Genomic DNA, 14,963 nt, shown 5'->3' on the forward strand with positions numbered 1-14,963 from the left:
GAGCGGAGGGAGAGAGGTGGGAGTGAGGGGAGTGAGAGGGAGGCCGGGAGTGAGGGGAGTGAGAGAGGGGGGCCGGCGGAGGCACTTATTGAGGGGGCCGGGCACTTGGTTTGCCGAGTGTCCTACGGGACACTCGGTAAAGAGTTTCTTTGCCGAGTGTCCAACGTAGGACACTCGGCAAACGTTTTTTGAAAAAAAATTTAAAAAATATCCAACAGTTTCAAAAAAATACCAAATTTTCACACGAACCAATATAGGTTTTCTACTGACTATACAAAAAGTTTTGTAGTCAAACCGAACTCGACCGTCACTTCGACTCTAAATTTTATCGAATCCTTCTTAAAGTTACTATTCTTCTTCTGAGATGCTTCGGTTTGTAATCATCGTACATGATGAAATGTGCAAAACCTTCTCAATTTTTTTTCCACAGCCTCCACGTATTATATCATCACATCATGACAAATCTTAAGATTTTCAGACTTTGATTGTTTTTTACAATTTAAAAATACTACTGCGACACGTTCATGGTCGTGTTTCCTGAACAAGATGTTCGAAATTTCTTTTCATTTCATGGGTCAGGTCTCAAATTGGTCCAAATAACATGAATATCATTTTTCTACTCATTTTATTCCATAATTTGAATCACTTGCAGTTCAAATTTGACTTATACCAAAAATTCCCTTAAAATGCAATTAATTAATTAAATATAGCAAATAAATTCAAAAATATACCAAATTTTAACATGGAGTACCACATGTTGTATGTGGGGAGTAGAAAAAATTTCATGGTGAAAAGAGAAAAAAAATTATTTTTTTGCCGAGTGTCAAAAAAAAACACTAGGCAAACCCCCTCTTTGCCGAGTGTTTTTTTTGACACTCGGCAAAGCCACGATTTGCCGAGTGTTTTTTTTTTGCCGAGTATTTTTGGCTTGGCACTCGGCGAAGAGCTTGTTTGCCGAGTGTCCGAAAAAAAACACTCGGCAAAAAGAAAACACTCGGCAAATTTAAAGTTTCCCGTAGTGAACATCTAGTACCTTCATGGAAAATATCATGGATCATGAGTTGTCGGGAAGGCTCTAGAAGTTTGTATTGCTTTCCTTCAACATCTCCTTTTCTTCTCATTTTAGCTTGCCATGCATGATTGTGAAATTTATTGCCGAGGCAAAATCAAGCTCATCTTCTTTGACTCTTGGCTGGTTCTTCACCAACATGTGCATGCTTGATCGATTTGCATTGGCATCCGGTGCGTTAGTTGCTGCATCCTCCGCTATCATTCTTGGCTCGATTTGCATGTGCAAGCATATTGTAGTTGCAGAGGCCATCCATCCATCATACCGTTTCTTTGACCAGCCAAGCCTAGCTAATGTATCATGTTAATCCAATATGGCACTGGCATGGAATGATCTTTGGGTATTATGTGGTCGTGTGTGTGTTGTTTTTACGACGATGGAGATGAATCTCTAGTACAAAGAGGGAGAGATCTCAACTTCTGAAGCATGCAATGCAATTGCAATGCCAGGTGGAAAAGCAAGGCTAAACCGTTGCTGATGTGCGTGTTGGCCGAGCTAGTTAAATCATCGCTGAATTCACTTGTCATAGTTATACATGCTTGGCCATATCCGCATCAGCTCGAACAAAAGGATAGTTGCGCTATACATTTGCGTCTGTAACTCATTTTCCTTTTCTATTCTTACGTGCTAAGGTATGAGACTTGTTTTGGCTACTAAACATTCTTTTTAACATGCTAAATCCAATTGTTTGAGACCCCACGCATGTATCTCCTTCCATATCTTCTCAGTGTCCTGGTAGGATTGTTACTTTTTTTTCTCAAGTTCAAATTCCAAAGCTAGCTGCATAGTAAATTATATTTAACATGGATTGTTTGTTTAAACATAGGTCATTAGATCTTCATAAAATTCAATGGTATATATTTTTATCTTTTTTAGATTAATGTGGTCAGCAAACGTGGTGATTTTTTTTAACACTGTTGTACTAAGGCGGATAAACCTTTCGGTCCCGTACCCGACGCATGCGAACCGCTTCGTCGGCCTCGCACGTCGTCCTACCATCAATCGTTTTGTATCGTCCGATTATTAGCATCCTAACACAATCGCTCCGCTCGCTAATTGCCCCGCCCCCGCTCCCTGTTTTTCCGCGTGCTATCGGCGCCCGCATGCAATCGAAGCAGCCCACCCAAGCGCAACAAGAAGGACATAAGTTATCGTCCTATACTCCGGCCTGATTTATTCCTTCTCTCTTTCATTCTCCATTCTTCATCTTATGGTGATCAAAACCACGTTCTAAGCGATCCATATCATGATTCCCTTTGCATACCGATACGTCGATCCTGGACTGCTCCGTGGTTTGCGCCGCCACCGGCCAGCCAGCCATGACGCGCCTCCGAGCCTAGCCCGCCGCCTTGGTCCGTGGTGTAGCCGGATCATTGGCAAATTGAGGCCTACGATCCTGGGGTTTGCTCTATTTGCGTCATCGCCTTTCACCTTCACGCGGTCATGCCAACCTGGTGGGGATGTCTACAACCGGCGGCGCCATGCTCACATCGCACGGGTTACAAACGATGGAAGTTGTCGCCGTTCGCGTGTCGCGATCAAGATCTCTTTGTGCTGCGTGGCCGGTGGATCGGACACCTGTGCGAAACACCTACTCGCCTGTGATGAGGGCCGCCGCTCTCCTTTTCTGTCCTGAACGGGTGTGCGGGCTCCGATACTCTCCTGCGTTGGGCGCTGTCGCATTGGCAAGGTCGTCGGGTGTCGTGGGCGAACGCGTCACGCACGACAGCACGACGCGGTGTGCTGGCCGGGGCGGCGGCGAGCGCTGGACAGAAGACAGAGGATAGAACGGGCGGTGGGCGGTCGCTTATGGCGGCATGCATGCATGGGCGGTGGCAACCTGCGGATAAAACACAGGAGCCATGCAGTTGTGTCGAGCGAAAAAAAAGCAAGGGCGGGGGCAGCACTGCTGCAACGACGAACAGGAACTGCCTCTCGTCGCCAGGCCTCTTCTCTCCTCAACATGGAAGTTAAACTTATTATTATAGGAAATAATGTTTACAAAGTTGCTAGTCTGATAGTCTCTTTCCGTTTGTATTGGATGCAGAGTGCTAATTTATTTGATTTTTAATTCGGATGTTTAGAATTCCAATTTTTATATATTATAACTTATATTCGATAAGGACTCTTTAATCTAATATAGACTGTTAGATGTACTGAAATATGAGCTTGAGTATTTGATGGTGCAACTCCTGAAGGCAGTAAACCCACAAAAGGTTTCAAACTTTTTTTTTGTCTAATAGTTGAGGGACAGATACCTAATTACTATGCATTTTTTTAAAACTGTGTCGATTCTGTCCATCGACCAAAATTTACAAGAACGAGCAAGGTACCAAGGTCCAAAGATACATTGAGAAAGCCCAGTTCAAAAGCTATTATTGTCCCAGAGTAATATATGGTAGGCCCAGATGAGATGGGAAATAGAAGCGCACAATTCAAGTTTTCATATTACTGTCCAGAGGTATGCAAATTTCTTCAGATCGCATATGGCCATAGGGGGCATGCACGAAGAACATAGTGCATTTCCTCCACATTCAGATTTCGGAAACACCCGCCAAGAAAAGATCAGCTCAAGAACCAAAACAAACATACACAAAGATGCATGTAATGGTCTATTTGACTATGTATTTACCTGTTCTCCCAGTAAACATTACAGTTTCTTTTCAGTTCTGAGACACCTACGACATTAAGCATATAGGTAATTTTGCACACCTTTTTCTTCTCCTTATTCCTCCACTATGATTCCTGTTCTTTCTTTCTTTCACTAATCAAAACTCTCTCTTTCTTTATCTTTCTCATATTAACACTTCAAAAAAATTTAATTATATGGAAGCTAGTAATTAAAGCTTATTACGAGAAAGAAAAAAGAATTTCCCTGCCTCCGGAACCATCCTTTTTATCTACACTCCGCCGCCTCATCAGCCGTCCCCCTCCCGCACCCCTCCGGCGCCGCCGTGGCGGCGGCCAGCCGGTGGAGCCTGGCAAAGACGCCGACCATGGGCGCGGTGTTGTACGTGCAGGCCTCGGTCTGCATGTAGTTCCCGCGGTCGTCCCGGAACTCGTCCCGGCAGTTGGGCCCGCCGACGATGGCGCCGGCGAGCACGTTGGGGTTGGCCCGGCCCCGCCCGAACCAGTCGTCGAACCCCTGCATGCACCCGATGAATCGGTTGTTGGCCTTGTGCGCGACGATGGAGGCGCCGCGGTGGTGCACGCGCACCGGGTACCGGCGGCCGTAGCCGACCATGTAGCTGAGCCCCAGCGGGTTGCGGCCCAGGATGTAGTCGGCCTGCGACCGCGCCAGGGCCAGCAGGTCGGCCGGCGCTGCCGCGCCGCGGGGGCAGCGGAGGAGGAGGGGCCCCGCCGAGTCGGAGAGGTAGCGGGAGTAGGCGGTGAGGAGGAAGGCGGCGCTGGAGACGTACTGGAGGTTGTTCCACTGGCGCACGTAGAGCATCCCGCCGGGGCTCCGCTCCACATTGTCGCTGCCGTTGCCGTTGCCGCCGTTCAGGCCCAGGCACGCGCACAGGTAGTGCTCCGCCTTCGCCTTGTACTGCTCCAGCACCGCCCGGTGCGGCAGGGCCTGCGGGTCGCCCTCCAGCAGCAGCTGTTGTTGGATCAGAGTAGAAACCAAAAACTCGTTCATCAATCTTTACATTCTTACATTACTGCTAGGTAGGTAACTCAGTAACACGACTCAATCGTGACACAGAAATGCAATGCAAGTATGCAACACCATGCATGGGCGGCATCAATGTCAGCAGGACGCATGCAGCACGACGGTGCCCATGTGTCCGAACTGTATCGATTGACCAAATGTCAAATCAACACCGACAGCGCAACCCCAACCATCAATCGATCTTTTTCAGTCTGATTCAGGCGTTAATCGTGTTAAAAACCGAATCAAAATCGTGCAAATGCTAGGTTTCAGGCTGCCGCTGTGTAAACTTTGCATTGAAAGGGCCTGAACGGCATTCAGAAGAGAATCAGAGATACTGCAGCAGCAGCAGACAGTAGCAATCAAGCAACTGCTCGCAAGCAAGAACTGCGATCCAGCTCGATAATTCCGATCGAACAGGCGAACCCGATCCCGCGGCGATCTCCGATCCACTGATTCGGCCGGCGCAGGGATGCTGTCGGTGCGCGAGGCGACGGGCCACATGCACGGTGGCCCGACTCGCTCGGCCGCCGTCGCTTTCCGCCGCGGTGCAATGCAACCTCTGAGAGACTCTGACTCACCATCCTCCCTAGTCTCATGGGATGGGACTGCTGCCACGCGCTCTGCTCGCCGACTGGTGGGGCCCTGTGGTGGTGGGACTGCTGCCGTACCGGCGCGGCCAGCAGCGGCCACGTCGCTGCCCCGATTTAAAGCTCGGGAGGGAGATCCCGCCCCGCCAGCTTTTGGCCCAAAATGAATGCGAGCTTGGAATAATAAATGCGAGATATTCCATTTTTATTACTAATATTTATATCTATATAAGACGTGCATGTATTTCAAGATTTATGAATATTATTATTTTTATCAACAATTACGTAATAAGTTTTTAAAAAAATCGTTTGGTTGACATTCAAAACTACTACTTATTATTGTGATTTTATTGCTACAAGCATTGCACTCCATGTCAAGTCGATTCACACTTCTTTTTAAAGGAAAAGTCAATCCACACTTTATATATATATTTTTGGAATAGAGGGAGTATCAAGGTTAACGGATGGGCTTGCAAATATGAAGCAACCTATAGTGTGTAGTAGCACTTGGTTTAGACAAATCAGTACAAGTCATACTAGGCTATGGAACCCTAAATACATCTTAGCTACCCCTGATAGAGCCACGGAAGCTTCTTGCGAGAAATAATGCTCGGGCACACGTCAAGACTCTGGAGATAAATGTGGACGTCACTACCAGTGGAGCGCGCGAAAATAAAGGTGACAGAGAGATCGTCAGCTAGCTGCCTAGCTGTATTCCATGAACGTTCACTTCAGAAACTGGATATTTTGTTCCGTTTTCTTCTTCTGGGCATCACCAATTAATTTGCATGTGTTTGGGATCGTTGACACGGCAACAGAAGAGCCCAAGCTAAAGAATGGTATTAGCCCAACAGTCACTTTGATAGCGACATTTGCTTGGACGGGTCGGATTATTTGCGGTTGATTCGTACTGCTCCTACCATGGATCCCTGATTGCTTGCAGATGAATCCCTCTACAAACTTTGGTTGTGGTTAAGTACGTTGTGGAAATATAATAGATAAAAATATTGCTGCGCCTCTTGTTTTGTTTCTTCACGGCATTTAGCAGCGAAATTTTCAGCTATATATGTCATATGTGCAGCTGTCAGAGTGACTGTGCAAGGAACGGCTCCTATGAGGCTATGTGCACCCAATTTCTTTACAAAAAAAATACCAGAAATATATAAGAAGAGGTGAAAACCAGCAGTTGATGTGTATTTTGAGCATATTGTCGGTCAAGTCCAAACAAAATATCAACATCTGTTGTTCGCAGTTTGTTTTTAAATGCCAATATCGAGAACATACAAGTTGGCCATGATTGAAAACATTCCAAGAATTCGGCATTTAAAAATCTTTTTTTTCCTACTTTTCTATATCATACCACAATTCGGAAGTTGGTATATTTTGAGCATGTATTGTCCATCAAGTCCAAACTAAAATGTCAACATCTGGTATTAGTTGATATTTTTTTTTAAAAAAAATAAATGCCAATATCTACACAAGCTGGCCATGAATTAAAACCTTCAAATTAAAGAAACCAGCATTTTAAGCCTTCAAAGAAACTAGCATTTCATATAAATATTTCACTGAAAATTAGTGGCTACTATATAATAATTACCAGTAGTACCAAACTTTTTTTTTGCGGATACCAGTAGTACCAAACTAACACATAATTTTTTTGTAGAGTTTTGTCTGGAAGCTTCCAGTTTTCATTCGACGGTAATGCGCAGGTAACATTCAATAACCATGCACGTTCCGCATGTAAGGTTATCATCACACATTAGTTTGATTAGCACTACTATCTAGTTTTCTTTTGACCAGAAAGCGCTTTACGTGCGATCTTTCCACTTGAACTCGGTGTGCATGTATGTGTTGAGAATTACCACGATCTATTCCGTGAAGAACAGGCTAGCTAGCTGTCCATACAGTGACTGCACCGGAAAGCAATGGTTCTGGAGTCCGGACCCAAAGCGCATGGAGCGCGCGTACAAGTGCATCACTATCTACCAGTTCTTCGACAGCGAGGCAGGCGATCCAGGTCACCCGTCCACGTCGGACGCCCGTCGCGACATGTGGAATTTCCGCGTCGGCATACAAGCTTACAGCGATCGACCTCGCTAGCTAGCTCTACGCCTAGCTACGTCGCGCAACCGGCCGGGACTGCGACGAGCACGACGCGCATATCGTTCTCGATCGGGGCCGGGGGGTCCGGCCCGTCGCGCCAAGTCATGGCGTCACGGAGGAGGAGAAGATCGAGCACAAAACTTGACGCGAAAATGGGCAGGCACGCCGAGAAGGCCAGGCCATCTAAAGCCATGCACGGCTACGTTTCGTCAGCTTCCATCCGGATCCTTTAACTAGGTGCCGATGCTCGAAGCGAACCCCCACCTGACCCACCCACCCCCAGTGTACGTACGTGCGGCAGGCAGGCAGGCCGTGCCATTTTCGCCGCCATGATCCCGGGAGTGTCCCCGCCCGCCCTATTTTGGCCTCGACCGCCAGGCACCGAACAAAAGGCGCGCTAGCCGGGAAGGGTAGCCCCTCCACAAGGAAGGAAACAAATGAAGCAACGTGCGCGGGGGGTTCCCAAATTTCTCGTGGCCGTTTTGTCCGTGCCCGAAGGAAAAACCGACCGGGCGTGTCGATTAGCGGAACGGTCTGTAGGCTTGTAGCGCAGCTCAGATACAGCGACCTCGAACTTGACCTTTAATGCGAGGAGAAAGTCGCGTGACCTCGATCGGCCGGCGCCGGCCAGGCCGGCGGACACGTCGACGGCGCGGCGCGGCCACGTGCCCGCGGGGCCGGCCGTCGCTCGACCGCTGCTAGTAGGTGTAGTGGTTTACAACTGGTGAGAGAGGGAGGTTCTGAGGTGTCAGTCAGCGGTGAGCCTGTCCCTTGAGGCTCTTGGCCTCTTGGGGCATGGCGCTCTGCTCACCTCACCCGGAAGAATTTCGCAGCTGGCATGGCGTGGGGAGTTGAGAGCCTGCGTCTACCATGTCCTGTAGTCCTGTGTGCAAGTTGTTCCTATTTGTGGTCCATTGCTGGTCAGGTATTATACAAAATACATGAGTACACGACCGTGACGGCATGACGGCCGTATGACCCGCGCGTGCCCTGGAACTGGTAGAACGAATGTCTGGCGGCACATGACATTCTCCGTCATGTGCATGGAGGAAAAGAGCTGAGATTCCCCAATTGGGGCCGGATGCTAAGGCAGCAGGTGGGCAACTACTCTTCTAGCTATGTTGCTTTCGTGGTTGCTAATGTAAACTTCCCGATCCAAGTAGTTTGTGTAAAGCGAGATGATTGGTCCTTTGACGATGCATACCTTGAACTTTGTCGAAAGTGATCGCGCCAGTGCCATGTCTTAGAAGCTAAGTCTCCATCTTCACTCCTGATCTCTACCTGAGTTAATTCGGTGGGTAATTAGCTTGTTCGGGGACTTTGTGGCTAGCCTGCTGGAAGAGTCACTAGTCAGGTTACCCCCAGACCCTACAGCAGGGGAGCCCTGGCCTGATGGGGACAGAATCGAAAAGGCCTCGGCTGAATTGGCACACGGCCGCAGCTGTCAGCACGACGAAAGGCTCCCCACCTCCTGATCATCAGATGCCCAGCCATGTGGCCGGCCGGAGCCGGATCAGCTACTCCTCCCGCCTACTGATCTCAGGAGTCAGGAGGCACACGCTCACACTGTCACACACGCAGGCTTCTCCGCCAGCATCATTGCAACAGGAAGGTAGGTCAGCCGGTGGAGAAAGCGGGGCATGGTCCATGGCATTCGACGATGCGGCGGAGCTGTTCCGTTTTTGGACCCATCTCGATCCTCCTCCCCCGTGTCGCCGTCAGCCCCAACAGTTCCGTGGACGGGCGTGGCTTCGCCTCTCCGATCGCCCGGGCTAATTCGGACTTTCCTGTTGTAAGCGAGGTGTGATAGCTGAGCGAGCGGAGCCGGAGTGTGGTGGATCCTACGGGGGTTTCTTTCGGGGGACAGGAAAGTATAACGCCATGTGGCGGCATTAACTCCCCTCTCGCTCGCTGTTAAGCAAGAAACCCATCATCCACTGATGGCGGAACTGATGTGCGTGCGGCTGCAGCGGCGGCGGCAGCAACCGTGCTCTGTTGCGGTAAAAGAAGAGAAGTGCATGGACCCTCATGCGAAATTACCTAGGAGTATAATCAGATTAACCAAGATCGTGGTTACACTTCTACGTAGTACGGAGTGATAAATAAAGTTCTGTTTCTGCACGGCTGGGTCACAGGCGCTTGGTTGCACGGCTCACCCACCGGCACCCAACAACGCAATTTTTACTCGTCCACAGAGGGATCAGAGCGGCCTGTGTGCTCTCCGGCCTTTTCTAATGGCGATTCGAAACATACCCGAGTCCTGAAGGAAGAATTGTTCCGAGGGTTGGTCGACACGAAACTTAAACCCTTTTTTTAAAAAAAAAAATCGGAAAGGAAATTCTCTAGTCTTTTGAGGGTACCAGCGATGATTAAAAATTGGAAAAAAGCAACGGGAGTTGACGTAAGGGAGAACCGTACGTCCGATCCTCTGCCTGTGCACGCTCCAGCTTTTCAAACGGTGTGAAAAAAGCGGGGCGACAGACCCAACCGGACACCAACCGGGGCACGCAATCACCAAATTCTACCGTCACGCCGCCGCGTCAGTAATAACAATCAGTAAAAAAAACTACTAAGATGCAGGGGATGAACGCGCGCTCACAGAATGACAGAAGGTTTCGATCAATTTCAAACAGCCGGGCGGGCTCGTGATCATCAAGAAAGAAAGGGATCGATCGCACGCAGCAGGAAAAGAGATGGAAGCGTCCGGACGTACCTTGGCGGCGAGGACCTGGACGCCGGCGTACTTGACGTCCCAGCTGAACTCGGTCATGGCCCAGCCGACGCCGCCGAAGGATTCGGCCCTGTCGACGGCGTAGCGGAGGTACTCGGCGCGCCCGGTGGCGCGGTGCAGCCACAGCGCCGCCCACAGCAGCTCGTCGCGGTACCCGCTCACGGACGCGTAGTAGCTCCGCACCTCCGCGATGCTGCTGTCGTACGTGCCCTGGTACCTGTCGCCGAACTCGAACAGCTGCCACCGTACGCGTACGTCGTGTACGTGTACGGTGTACACACACACACACACAGAGTGAGATGGATACCAGGAGGAACTGAGACAGGGTGTGATGGGCAGGCAATCGATCCAATATCCCAATCAATCGATCGATACACGACTCACCTGCTGGGCGTGGTGCAGTAGGAGGTGGGAGTAATGCGGGTTGGAGCGGCGGAAGACGATGGAGGCGGCGGCGAGCGAGGCGGCGGTCTCGCCGGCGAGGTCGGAGCCCGGGTTGTCCCTGTCGATGCGGTACGCCTGCCGCGACGTCGTCATGTCCTCAGGCCGCTGCCAGCAGTAGTGGTCCGTGTCGCCGTCCCCCACCTGTCAGCCACACGCGCAAGCAGAGCCAGCTCGGGTCATGCTATTAATGGCCGTCATCATTCGTTTTTTACAGCCGCATGGATGGATCGCGCTCGTCCCGGCAGCGAGCAGCAAGCGGCAGTAAATCCCAGCAGCCAGGGGGGCAGTGACTGCGTGTCGAGGCCTCTCGGGCTTTCCCTTTTCTCGTCGCCTCGACCGATCGATCCATGGGATCGTGCGTCGAAGTGGCAAGAACATGGTGACGCACGCAGGCCTAGCAGTAGCAGGTATAGCTAGCTAGAAGATGGAGAAAGGATATAGCAGCCATAGCCAGTAGCCAGTAGGAGAGGATCGGAGGTACCTCGGCCCAGTAGACGAAGGGCTCGGTGTGCGCCTTGACGAAGTAGTCGGTGCCCCACTTGATGGCCTCGAGCGTGTGTCCCCACTCGCCGGCGGCGTCGACGTCGTCCCCGAACTCGATGGCGCCCCAGGAGAGCATGGTGACGGTGAAGGCCATGGGCAGGCCGAACTTGACGTGGTCGCCGGCGTCGTAGTATCCGCCGACGAGGTCCACCCCCTGCTGCAGCCCGTCGGTGAGGCCCGAGTGGCCCCGCCACGGCACCCGCTGGTTGTGCGGCAGCCGCCCCGACCGCTGCGCCTCGAAGTAGAGCAGGCTCTTGGACAGCGCCACCCCGTAGTCCACCGCCGCCGCCGGCTCCTCCTCCCCGCCGGCGGCCTCCGCGACGGCGTACGCCGCCTGCAGCGCTGCGGCCACCAGGAGGAGCGCCTGGATTGCGGCGGCGCGGACGCTGCCTGCAGGTGCCGGCCGCCGGGCGCGGCCACGGCTCATGGCCAGCGCGCGCGCGCACCGCACCCACGCTCTGTGTACTAATTCCCAGTGCCTGGCGCGCCGCGCGTACAGGTATTTGGGGGGGAGGACGCGGTCTCGCTTGGCTGTCTCTCTTCCTTGGGCCGGGCACACTCTGTTTCCCTCTGTCCTCTCCTCTTTATTCTTGCGCTGCGTCTGCGTTGCGTTGCGTTGCGTCTCTAGGACGGATGCCGGAGCCGGATGGGTGTTGTCTGCGCCCGGGTCAGCCAGCCAGCCACTGGCGATCGATCCGCGCAGGCAAGGCCGCTCGGGGCGCGCTCCGCTTTCCAGGTGTGCGAGAAATGATCGGCGGGCCCCGCGCACGCACGCAGCGGCCGCGCATGCGGAGCACACTCCCCCGCCCCCCGCGACACCTACGCGCGCGCGCGGTGACAGACAGCCCTGAAACCGCGTGTTCCGGAGCGCGAGCTCGCCCTCACCTCACCCTCCCGCGAGTGCGCCGGCTGGTTGGGTTAGACGGTGAAACCCGGGGGGGCGGCGCGCGGCGGGTGGTTGGGCGGGCGGGCGGATCGGCGATTTGCGCGCGGCCTGGCGACCGAGAGGGGGCGTCGGCTTGTTGGTAGCGGCATTAATGCTAGTGGCAAGGATGGAATGAGCGAGGGGTGCAGTGGGTTACGTTCGTTTGACCGCCCCGACGTGCCAATGCTCCTGAGTCCACGCCGCCGGCCGGCGTCCACCCTGCCTGCTGCCCCTGCGCCCTGATGCCGCTGCTGTGAAATTCTTGGGGGACCAAGCTGATGAGCAGCAATTTTGGGTGTCGGGTGCTTGGGGAGGGAGGAGGACGAGGGAGGATGAATTGCGCTGCCGTACGAAGTTGGTCGGAGGGCCGGCCGGGGGCTGGACCGCGGCCGGATCCGATGAGCTTCGTGACGTCTGCCTTACGTACTCCGTGTGCATCCGAAAGCGATCATCCTAACCTCGACAGATGGCGTGTACTGCAGCGCGCGACAACGGAGCTCTAGGCCAAAACATCATCTACCTGTAAACGCCTACTAGCTGCAGGGTGTATCCACTATCCAGTATCCATTTTCAGGCGTCCCCCGCGTTGAAGGCGTGCGATCGAATAAGCCTCTGCGGACGCGCCGACGAGCGGAAGCGGACGAAAGGAGTGGATGGAATGGAACAGCGGCCACTATCGCGACATGCAACAGCCAACAGCTCGTGCGTACGCTAACCTGCCGTTCGCTCGTTTGCAATGGCTAGCGTTGCCGTGCCCACATTACCCCGCGGAAGCGGCCGGGCTATAGCAGCAGCGACCAACGCGAAGCCATCCAAATATTCTTTAGTCTCCGATGACGTCCACGCCACATCACCGCCGGCAACCGATGATGATCTATCCTGGGCGATCGAGCCGGGACGTTCGCTCGCGCGTGGTGGTGGCAGCGGCACGCTACGTGTCCGCGACCCCGCGTACGTGCACGGCGACCAGATCGATGCGTCGCCGGCGACGATCATGATGATGATGATCACGTACGCGTCTCGATCCGGCTCCACTACCGCGACAGCTACTCCGTCCACCGGGGACGTCGCGCGCGCCACCATGCGTGCACATGTTTCGCGGCTGGCGGGCAGTGCCATGACCGCCGCCGTTCCGAGCTCCGGCTCGTACGTGTCCGTCTGCACGTACGCGAAATGGAAAGCTTTTCAGCGTTGGGCGGTCTCTCGATCGAGCGCGTGCCTTCCATTCCATCCATCTATCTCTATCTGGATTGCACATTAACTGGCATGCACGATCCTCCACGCGCGCCGCGTCGCTCACATTTGCATTTGCGGCCGGGCTAGCTAGTGCAGTAGTGCTGCAGGTCGACCAGTCGCGAGCACGCTTCGGATCCGCCCGGCCGGCCTTGCCTGACACGTCGGCGCGGGGCTAATTAATCATGCCCCGGTAAATGCGATGAGGACAAGCGCGAAAAAAAAGAGGGATAGTGATCACCACATGGCTCAAACCGATTAGTTTCGGATGTTAACCGTGCTAAGATTTTTCCCCCTTCTTGCATTGTCTACAAGCATACCAGCTGTGAGCCTATACTGCCAGCAGCAATCATGTTGCAGGCACTAAGCGCATACATCATTTGCGACGACGACGACAACATGGACGAGAGAGCATGGCATGCATCGAGTTGCAGCGGGACGCCTCTGTATGTGTACCGTCTCGCGGTACCTCCTCCTCGACGACATGCATGCCATGTCCTTTGCATACATAGAAGTATAGAACGGCATGGCAGCATGACGATAGGTTCAAGTCCATGCTTGCTCCTTGAATACAGCTACGGTCGGATCGGAACAGATCAACAACTTATCAACCTGTCTGGACTTGCTACCAATCAACCAAAAGAGTCTTGATGACTAAGGTCTTGTTTGGGAACCAAGTGCTAAAGTTTAGCACCCTCAAATGGAGGGCTAAAGTTTAGCACATTAGGATGTTTGGATAGTGTGCTAAACTTTAGTATCTTTGGTGGCAAATGACTGCAATGCCCCTTCTTCCCTCCTGGCGCACTACCCTCTCCCTGCACTATTCCCTCTCCCGCACTATGGTCCTTCTGGTCGATCTCTCTCCACTCCCCCAACCGCATGCACATGGTTGATCTCTCTCTCCTCTACTCGATCCGAATCGACCGCCGGTGGAGGCCTCCGCCGGTGAGGCATGAAGCGGTGGTGGAGCTCCCACTCCGCACAGGGAGGGCGCGAGGTGTCAACGGGGCTCGCCCGCAGGGAGCGGCGGCGGCTGGTCGGGCCGAGCTTGCCCACGGGGAGCGGTGGCGCCAGGCCAGGCCGAGCTCTCCCGCCGGGGGTGGCAGCGCGTGGGCCTCAGCGGTGAGCTTTCCCGTGAGGAGCGGCGGCGCCAAGCTGGGTCGAGCTCCAGCAGCTTGCCCGTGTCCTCGCCGCCGTGGGGGAGGCTTCGGCGAAGCGCGGGCACGGCACCTCCCATGTGGCCGGAGGTGGCGGCGAGGTCGAGGCACTCGTGGCGCACATGGCGCAAGAGGGGCTCGCCTGCGGAGGCCTCGCCGGGAGTGGGATGCGATGGCGCGGGGAGGAGCTGCCCCGTCCCTTCCTGGATGCGTGGGCGGCGCAGAAGGGGCTCGCCTGTGGCTTCCTCACCGGGAGTAGGATGCGGTGGCGGCGGAGGAGTGCGGTGGGAGGCGCGTGAGGCCGGGGAGGAAGAGAGGTGCGCGAAAGCGGTCACGGCGGAGAAAGCGAGGCAGAAGCATCGGGCGGCGGGGGTGCGATGGGGAGGAGAGAGAGGGGATGCGGGATGGCAACAGGGGAAAAAGTGGGCTTGGGACCACTTTTAGCACCCATTAGCACATTTTAGCACTCCTTGGATGTGCTAAAGAAAATGGGGGTGCTAAAGTTTAGCACCCCTT

At 53.5% G+C, this 14,963-nt stretch overlaps 1 protein-coding gene across 1 annotated transcript; it reads right to left on the minus strand.

Annotated features, from left to right (window-relative positions):
* Positions 1-3,658: 3,658 nt before the first annotated feature.
* Positions 3,659-11,734, minus strand: LOC101784247 (endoglucanase 22). Its single transcript, XM_012844085.3, has 4 exons — positions 11,071-11,734; positions 10,530-10,730; positions 10,128-10,382; positions 3,659-4,670 (listed from the first exon to the last, which is right to left on the minus strand). The coding sequence occupies exons 1-4, from the start codon at positions 11,557-11,559 to the stop codon at positions 3,966-3,968; spliced, it is 1,650 nt and encodes a 549-aa protein (XP_012699539.1). The 5' UTR covers positions 11,560-11,734; the 3' UTR covers positions 3,659-3,965.
* Between the last annotated feature and the right edge of the window lie 3,229 nt (positions 11,735-14,963).

Source organism: Setaria italica, chromosome II (assembly GCF_000263155.2).
Source record: "Setaria italica strain Yugu1 chromosome II, Setaria_italica_v2.0, whole genome shotgun sequence".
NCBI lineage: Eukaryota > Viridiplantae > Streptophyta > Magnoliopsida > Poales > Poaceae > Setaria > Setaria italica.

Coding starts and splice junctions, on each gene's coding strand:
- LOC101784247 (XM_012844085.3), bottom strand. CDS start 11,559: ATGAGCCGTGGCCGCGCCCGGCGGCCGGCACCTGCAGGCAGCGTCCGC. Junction 10,383..10,529: donor TACTGCACCACGCCCAGCAG/GTGAGTCGTGTA, acceptor GTACGGTGGCAG/CTGTTCGAGTTCGGCGACAG. Junction 4,671..10,127: donor TCCAGGTCCTCGCCGCCAAG/GTACGTCCGGAC, acceptor ATCCAACAACAG/CTGCTGCTGGAGGGCGACCC.